This window comes from Octodon degus, unplaced genomic scaffold (genome assembly GCF_000260255.1).
Source record: "Octodon degus isolate 3935 unplaced genomic scaffold, OctDeg1.0 scaffold00031, whole genome shotgun sequence".
Taxonomy (NCBI): domain Eukaryota; kingdom Metazoa; phylum Chordata; class Mammalia; order Rodentia; family Octodontidae; genus Octodon; species Octodon degus.
This window is the reverse complement of record NW_004524607.1, coordinates 15505518-15515030: the sequence shown is the minus strand read 5'-3', so window position 1 is coordinate 15515030 and position 9513 is coordinate 15505518. Positions and strand designations below refer to the sequence as shown.

The 9513-nt window shown below is 42.7% G+C and overlaps 1 protein-coding gene across 1 annotated transcript in view; it reads right to left on the bottom strand.

The window, feature by feature from the left end:
- Gna12 (G protein subunit alpha 12) overlaps positions 1 to 8202 on the bottom strand; it is a 103799-nt gene extending 95597 nt beyond the window's left edge. The window contains exon 1 of the mRNA XM_004649086.2: positions 8128 to 8202. Within this exon, the coding sequence (XP_004649143.2) occupies positions 8128 to 8202 (75 nt within the window). The remainder of the gene's footprint in view (positions 1 to 8127) is intronic.
- Positions 8203 to 9513: the final 1311 nt, after the last annotated feature.

Genomic DNA, 9513 nt, shown 5'->3' with positions numbered 1-9513 from the left:
GCCGCGCCCCGCCGGGGCCCGCGCGCCATGGACGCTCGGCCTGCTGCTCCCTCAGGCTGCGTCCGCCGCCGCCGCCCGAGGCCCGTACTAGCCGGGCTGCAGCTCGGCCGGCGGAGGGGCGGGGGCGCCTTCGCTCGAGGCTTCGCGGATTGGACTCCTTTCTATCCATCAAGCCGAAATAGCTCTTCGATTGGCTTATCTCGTGGCTGAGGGGCGGGCGCTCCTAGCGTTCTCGGGGCGGAGTCGGCGTCGAAAGAGGCGGGGTTTTTTGGGTGGTGGCGCTTGTTATTGGACATCCGGACGAGGTTCTTTCTTTCAGAATGAAAGGGAGGAGGAGTCGGCGAGGAGGCGGAGCTGTCTTCCGCGACTGCCAATTATAATTGCTCTAAGGACATGTCAATCGTGGTGGACCGGCTTGGAATTGGGGATTTCGCGGGAGGGGCGTGGCCAGAAGTGCCAGGTGTACAGAAAGTCTCCCTTAAGTTCTCAGGTTGGGTCCTCCAGTAAGAGGAGCAGTCTCTCGGACCAAAATGGGACGTGGCCCCCGAGTTGAGAAATACTAATAAGAGGTCCAACTATTCTTGTTATGTGTGGGAAAAAAGCTGTTCCTAAACCATTTTCCTTCCACAAACAGTGGGGCTGATGGACCATACATTTCAAATGAATATACTTTTAAGTTTTGGCCTTTTTTTGTCTTTTGGTGGTACCAGGGATCGAACTCAGGACTGTTGTGCTTGACAGGTAAGCACTTATTACGCTGAGCTGTTTCCCCAGCCCCAAACAAATAAACTTTTAGAGTTGCATGGCTTCCAGTGGCTCTCCTAAAAGCTGGCTAATCATCAAAATCACTCGAAGCTCCCCCCAAAAGTCTTACATAACATAGTGATGGAGAGAACTGGAATCTGGAATCGTTGAGCTTGAGTTAAATTTTCCACTCAACAAGTTACTACAAGTATTGGTTGCATAATTTAAGCACCCCACCCCCCAATGATTGTGAAGCTATAAACTGAGAACGTGAACTTGTAAAACACTTAGTACATTTCTTCGCTGAAAACAATTTTTTGATAAATAAGTTCTTGATAAATGTCAGCTTGTCTTAGGAGGTTCTTGACTGTTCCAGATGTAATGAATCAGAAAAACTCCTGGAAGGAGCACAGGTGTCCCTTAAGATTCTCATGTGATTGGTTAGATTTCGGAACCAAAGTCTTAAAAATTACCTGGTCCCTGACCCACCTTATAGCAGGTACAAGTGAATATGATGAAGACTAGCACAAAAACCACTGGCCCAAGGTCACGTGAGGGTGGCCTGGAATTCTACTGTTTTACTAACTTTATCCTCCTGGCTAAATAGGGGTATAGTCAAAAAAAAAAATAGCGGAAGTGGTTCTATTAAATTCTATAAATAACTTTTGCATAATCCTTAAAATATACAAGGAGTGGGGACTTCTGGAGAGGAATCTGAAGATATGAAAGATTCAGGATTCATTTTAAGAAGCTTATTCCTAGGGCTGGTGAGATAACTCAGCAGACTAAGCGCTTGCTGAGTAGGTTCAGGGGTCAGGATTTGATCCCTGGCACCGCATGCTGCAGTGGCCCTGCTCCCGGGTGTGCTGAGCCAGTGGTGGAGTCCGGGTGTGGTGGTTCATGCCTGTAATCCTAGCACTAGGGAGGCAGAAAACAGGAGGATCACTACAGAGTTCAAGCTGCACAGTAAGACCCTGCACATATTAGACTGCTGAGATCACTGGGTAAAGTGGAGATTAAGGGAATCCTTACTTTTTATTAGAGAACCATGATAGTCAAGGATTGGTTTTTTTCTTCTTTCTAGTACTGGGGATAGAATCTAGGACCTTCACAGCAAGTTACAGGTTGTCCATTGTGTCTTTGTGTGTGTGTGTGTTGCTGAGTCACAGTGTTGTTGTATGACTATATTTACCTTTACTGTTGCTGATGGACATTTGAGGTGTTCCATAACTTTAATTTTTTTTTCTTTTTATGTCCCCTTCTTCTAAATTCCCTTCTAGCTGTATTTTTTTTCCTCTTTCCATTTTCTTTACCCTTTCTCCCTCTTTCCTTTTTTTAAAAAATTATCTTTTCTTTTGCTCTTTATTTGTATTTTGGATTTGTCATATAAGACAAACTATGTGGTGTTTAAGCTTGTGTGTCTATTTTATTTCACTTAACATTATGGCCCCAATAATGTATCCATTTTTCCACTCATGACTCAAGTTTATTCTTCTTTATGGTGGAGTAGTACTCCACTGCATGTAAATACCACATTTCCTTTTTCCTTTCACCTGTTGATGGACATATAGGCCACCTTCAAGATATGGCTACTGCGAATTGTGCTGCTATAAACAGAGTTATGAGTGTATCACTGTAATATGATGCCCTTAACTCTTGGGAAGATACCTAGTGAAGGAGTCACTTCCAGGTCTTCATCTTAATCCAAGAAGCCAATATTTGTAATCCCAGAGTTATGTTATTGGAATCCCATCAAGTTGATTCCAATCTACCACTTACAATGCAACCCACAGAGAAAATAAAGACACTAAATTATATTTTCAATCACTGGGGAGTCAAGGGGCTCTAAGTCCAGCCACAAAGATGGCTTCCTGGAACAAAGAGGCTGACCCACGGCCTCACCCAGTTTTATTTAGTGGAGGAGTGGCTTGAGGAGGAATGACTGAGAATTATGGGAAGTAAGTGACTTGTGAGTTGAGTTAGGTGGGTGGCCTACATTTACCTCTGCCATATGCAGAGAAAGTAATCTGCTTTATGCTATAGAGATAGTATGTAATGTTTTGGGGGTCTGGTGCTTCAGCTTTGATGTAGTCTTTCAAGCCCCAGGAAGTCATAGCTTCTGTCTTGAGGCTTGATCTCAGCGGGTGGCGCAGAGCATTAGCTCTTCCATCCTGTATAGCAGGTATAGGTTACCAGGGAAACATGCATACCACCTTCAAAGACTATCACCAATACCTCAGCCAGACCAATATACATTGCTTAAGGCCAATTGAAGGATAAACAGAAGTCCTAGCCAGCTCTGTACATAACAATACGAGGAAATAGGGTCAGGCTCAGTCAAAATGGTGATAGTCGCTCTTTTTTCAACGAGAGCTGCTCAGGTGGTACTCCACAACCTAGGAGGAGAATAGCTGTGTCAAATGGAATTTCTTGTTTTAATGTTTTGAGGCATCTCCACACTGATTTTGTAGTGGTTATGCATCCCAACAATGAAGGGGACTCCCCCATCTCCACCCCCTGCAGTCTTGTCAGCATTTGTTATCTGATTTCTTGATGATTGCCATTCTTTTTGGAGTAAGATAAAATCTCAGTGTTGTTTTCAATTGCATTTCTCTAATGGCCAGACATGTTGAAATTTTTTTTCATGTATTTATTGTCCCTTGTCCCTTTATATTTCTTTTACTGAGAAGTATCTTTTCATTTCAGGAGTCTTTTATGGGGGTGTTTTCTAAGTTCTTTATATATTCTAGATGTTTGCCCGCTATCTGAGGAGTAGCTGGCTCCTTCCCTCTCCTGGTCCCCATTCTGTAGGTTGTCTCTTCCCTCTGTTGGTTGTTTCCTTTGGTGGGATTAAAAAAAATTAATATCATCACATTTGTTGATTCTTGGTGTTATCTCTTGTGTAGTTGGGGTTCTGTTCAAAAGTCCTTGCATGTGCCTGTGTCTTCAAGAGTTTTGCCTATTTTATCTTCTAGCAGGTTAAGTTTTTCTCTTTTATTATTTAGATCTTTAATACATTTTGATTTCAGTTTGGCTCATGGTGAGAGATGGGTCCAGATTCAATCTTCTACATGTGGATAGCCAGTTTCCTCAGCACATTTGTTAAAAAATATATGTTTTTGGCCCCTTTGTCAAAGATTAGGTTGCTGAATGTGCTTAGAATTGTTCGTAAAGGGCCAGTGAGATAGCTTACCAGCCTAAGCGCCTGCTTGCTTAGACAAGTGCAAGGACCAGGGTTCATCCCTGATACTGCATGCTGCACTTGCCCTGTCTCAGGACACACTGAGTCAGTGACCCAGTCTGGGGCCTGGTGGCATATGCCTGTAATCCCAGTGCCGGGGAGGCTGAAAACATGAGGATCACTATGAGCTCGAGCTGTATTGTGAGACCCTGCACCAAATACATAAATCAAAAAAAAAAAAAAAAAGAATTGTGTAAATCTTGCATATTGTTCCATGGATCTAATTGTTTTTGTTTGCCAAACCATTTTTAAAAAAATATATTTAGTACAGAGCCTATAGAGCCTCACTACACATATTACAGGTGGGCACCACCATGCCCAGTCTCAGTCGATGTCTCAGCACATCCTGGAGGCAGGGCCAGGACCAGCACAGCATGACAGGGATCGAACCCTGGTCCCTGAGTTCAGCAGGCACTTTAGTCTGCTGAGCTATCTGGCCAGCCCTACTATTCTGTTTTTATCACTATAGCTTCATAGTATAACTTAAAGCCCAGATTGTGATTCCTCTTTCTTTGTCTTTGTTGCCCAGGTTTGCTTTTGCTATTCTAGGTCTCTTCTCATTCCATTTGAACTTTAGGATTGTCTTTTTCTAATTCTATGAGGAATGCTATTGGTGTTTTGGAATCATGTTAAATCTGTATGTCAGTTTTTGAATATGAGCATTTGGACTATCGTGGTTGTGCCTATGTAAGAACAGGGGGCATCTTTCCATTTTCTGAGGTCTTTGTTGATCTCCTTTTTCAGAGTATTGTAGTTTTTATTGTAGAGGTCTTGTATTCCTTGGTTAGGTTAATTTCTAGGTATTTAATTTTTCTTGATGCTATTATGAAAGGTACTATTTCCTGATTTCTTGCTTGGTGAGCTTATTATTTGTGTACAGGAACATTATTGATATTTATGTGTTGATTTTGTATCCTGCTATGCTACTGAATCTGGTTATAAATTGTAGGAATCTTTTGGTGAAAATTTTTGGGTCTTCTATGTAACAGATCATGTCTTCTACAAATAATGATAATTTGAATGCCTTCTTTTCTATCTGTATGCTTTTCATTTCTTTCTCTTGCCTGATTTCTCTGGTCAGTATTTGCAGAACTATGTTGAATGTTAGTGGTAATAGTGGTTATCTTTGTCTTGTTTTCTATTTTAGAGGGAAAGCTTTCAACTTTTTCTTATTTAATATAATATTGACCATTGGTTTGCCATAAACAGCTTGTGGGGTTATGAGGGGCGCTCCTTCTTCTGGAGGCCCCTCTGCTCACCCTAGGCTGTGACAATGCCCATGCTGAGATGTGTCCTTGCTCATTTTGGTGGACAGTGAACATAGTCAGACCTCAGGTCTCACTGGGTTTTGGCAGCAGGGCACAGGCTCAAGTACTAAATGCTGGAAGGCACTTTCAAATCCAGCTGCTTGAGTATGACTCAAGCTGGGCTTGGCTTCTCATTGAAGGATATGGGGCTTGTGTCCTACTTGGCCTGAGTTTAAACTCTTTCTAGTTTATGTCCTGACCATGGCTGTCTCTCATCCAGTCACGGTGGGAGAGAAACACTAGCAACCCCCAAGTGAAGTTGTTTGTTAGTTGTTCTGAGTGTCAGATTTAAATAAGCAACCCCTTCCTGAAATGCCACCTGATCAAGCACTCTCTGGCATTATGGTGAGTGCCACCCTTGAATCACTCTCTGGCTGTTGTTCACTATATGCAAGGATTAGCCTCAGAGCAAATCCCCTACAGTTCACAAAGGCTGTAGGCTCTGCTGTGGTTTCTCCCTAGATCTCACAGCCCTGGGTTCTTACCTTGCTTCCAGGGAACCTCATTATCCCTATCCTTACCCCCTGGAGTCATGAGAGCTGGGAGAAAGTCGAAAAAAGTCTTTTCTTCTTTTCTCTGGGTTGTGGACCCTCTTTCCAACTTCTGTGTAGCTTCTAGTTTTTCCTATTGGTTCCTTCCTGATTCCTGGCAATCTGCTTCTCTCTTTTTCTTTAACAAGTTGTTATTTTCCAGAAAGTATCTGAATTCTAAATTGCCAAGAAACTAAATTTTATTTTATTTTAAAGAGTAGAGAAACTAAATTTAGCTACCAAATACTATTCTGCTATTTTCTTTCTCCTTAAATTTGCAGCATTCTGAGTCAACATATTATCTAGTACTTTACGATCATTGACAAATGATTAGAAAGAAAGTCTGCTTCTCTATGAAAATGGCTTCCCACAGAAAACTATTATGAGAGAAGTGAAGAAAACCCGGAAAGGTGCAAGAAAACGATGCTTCTAAGACAGAAAACAGGGAAATTTAAATTGAAAAAATTGTAGAATTTAGTCAGAGCTTGTCCCTGAGTTTAAAAAAAATATTAAGAAGTAATTCACATAACAGTTTCAGTAAGTGCTCAAGACAACATTTACAAATAGCTTTATATCTTTATAAATAGCCTGATGCCTGTGTTTATACAATCATTAAATATTTTAAAGGGTCACTTACATTTTTTAGTGACACATTATGGCATTTTATGGGAGAAATTATATGGTGTCAGCGGTATCTAATTTGGGAATTTGATGAGGTCTCTAGACATATCTGTCCCATTTGTCAAGGGACTAAAAGTGCTTGAAATAAACAAGCTTATCTGTGTACTCAATAATAATCTCTTACATTTATGTGGCATGTTATAATTTTTAAAGTACTTCCCCATACATTATCCCATCTGTTCTCTTGCTCTGCAGGGAGGGAGGAAGAGGTGACTGAAACAGAAGACTCTGTGGCCCAGGTAGCTAGTACTGCTCATTGGGTGAAGCACAGGTAGGAAGGCTGACCTTGTGCATTCTCCATGGGTGGTGCGTGTTGGGAGGAAGCATGAATGCTTGGAACTTGGCTGCATCCCCAGTGCTGTGGGACTTTGAATGAGTCACTTAACATTTCCAAGATTTAGTTTCCTTATCTGTAAATCAGGGCAAAAAGCAAGACCTTGGTAAATATTAATAAGCTAACAAACATACCCTAGCTCAGGGCTTTGCACTTAATAGATACTCATAATAAGTATTTGCAGCAAGGTTATTTTTATTATCACAGTTTTGTGAATCATACACTGCAAATTTAGAGGGTAGTGATAATGCATGAAGATGAATAATCTCCAAGGATGATATATTATATGATGTTAGAAATTAAAAACTGAGGAGGCTGTGGGTGTATCTCACTGGGAGAGCTTGTGAAGCATGTGTAGGGTCCTGGGTTTTATCACTAGCACCAAAAAAGAAAACAAAACAAGTGGCATGGTGGTATAAGTCTAGAGTTCTAGCTACTTGGGACACTGAGGCAAGATGGTCTCAAGAGCCTAGAAATTTAAGACCAGCCTAGGCAACACATAACAGACCCTTCTCTAAAAAGAAATCTGATTAAATAAATTAAGTTACATCTATGTAATTATGTAACATAGTTTCTAAAGGAATAAAACAAACAGATTTATAAGGAGATGTTTCACAGATATGCTTTCTTAGGTTACCATGTGTTTAAAAATTGTTAGGGAATAAGAGAAGTGCACTGAGTGCTCCTCCTAACTTGTGGTCTGTTCCATCATCTGAGCTAAGGAACAGCCAGGAGGCAGAGTCCCACATCAGGGCTTAGAACTGAAATGAGATTTTTTTTTCTTTTGCGGAACTGGGGATTGAACTCAGGCCCTTGTGCTTGCCAGGCAAGCACTTATCCTACTGAGCTATCTCCCCAGCTCCCTTAGAACTGAAATGAGAAACAGAGGTCTGTGGGAAATCTCTAGAGAAGAGAGCAGCCACAGGATTCACTGCCTGGCTGGATGAGTAGGAATGGCTCAATAGCTCAGGGGCCTTAGGGTTCCCTGTGGTCACACGTAGTTGGCCATCCTTTCACCAGCGGAGTGTTCATGAGGGCCTAGTAGAGCTTCTGGATTGGGGAGAAGTGAGTGCCTTGCACTGGGTGAGGGCAGGGTCTTACCTTTCCACCACTGAGGCCAGGAGGACCCTCTCAGTCCTCGTCAGAGCAGCAACATCTTGTGAGTTACCTTGTCTTTCTCTGCTGCACAGGAAACCCTAAAGGTTTTCCTTGAAAGCCAAAGAGTGAGGAGTAACAAAATTGAGATAGATGTCAAGGAACTCAGGTGCCAGAGAGACAATACATAGTTACCTCCATCACCACTGCCACTGTAACTGATATCAATGCCATAATCATCATCACAACCACCACGGTCACTACCACCATCCTCTCAGCAGGGGACTGCTTATGGCAGAAAATGACATTGTACTGACACAGACAGACATTGCAATAGGTAAAAGGATAAACACATTCATGAGCCCTCAATCTGTTATTCAGTAAAAGCATGATTTGTGTTCTATTCTGACTTAGAGACTTTAAAGGTATTTTTACTAAAACAAAAGCAACAAGAAAAATAGTGACCATTTGCTTGGGCCTACAGATATCTAAATGATAGGTATACGCAGAGCCTGGAGAGGGGACATAATCTTGTGATCCTAGCACTCTAAGAGACAGAGGCAGGGGGATGGCAAATTTGCACCCAGCCTGGGCAATTTAGTGACTTAACAAGCCCCTGTCTCAAAATTAAAAAAGGCTGGAGATGTAGCTCAGTAGAAAGGTCCAAGTTCAATCCCCAGCTTGGGGAGGAGGCAGGCCAAGGTGTGACTTTCATTTTGCACCTGTGTCCTTTGTTGCTTTAAAGTGTTGTGTCTCAGATCACTGCCAGCTCTGCATATGGGCATGGTGATCACTTGGAGAGTACCTGTCTAAAAGCTAGAAATACAAAGTTGATAAGTCCTCATTAACTTACATAACCTACCTCAACTCTGCTTCAAAGCCCATGACACAAAGATAAGAGATGTACAGGGCCATTTGAGCACCAAGGAGAACCCGGAAGTCTTCAGTTGTTGTCTTAAACCTGTGGCTATCCTGGATTCCGGCAGAGCCTCCGCAAGAGCGAGATAGCCCCCAGCAGAAGCACTCATCTCATGGAGACAGGATTAAGCAATAAGGATTCCTCCTGAGCCATCTTGCAAAATCAGAGCTGAGCTCATGATCAGCCAGACCCAGCCCACCCCAAGAAACCTATAACAACTGGTCTCATGCCTCTGTTGATAGGCCAGCCTGATCCTCTGCCTCAGAGCTGGGCCTGCCCCAGCTCTTCAAGCTAGAGTCCTTCCTTGATTTTCTCTTACTTTTAACTCTGCCTAATAAATCAGCCTGTGCCTCTTACTGACATATCCTGAAATGGTTTTCTGGGACAATATCAAGAACCTGCTCAGAGGGCCAGTGAGATAGCTCAGTGGACTAAGTGCCTGCTTTGGCAAGTGCAGGGACCAGGGTTTGATCCCCTGTCCCCCATGCCATGCCGGCCCCACCCCCAGGGTGTTCTGAGCTGGCCGCTGAGTCCAGGCATGGTAGTGCAGGCCTGTAATTCCAGTGCTAGGGAGGCTGAAAACAGGAGGATCACTATGAGTCTAAGCTACATAGTGAGACCCTGTACCAAATACATAAAATGTAAAACAAAAACAACAACAA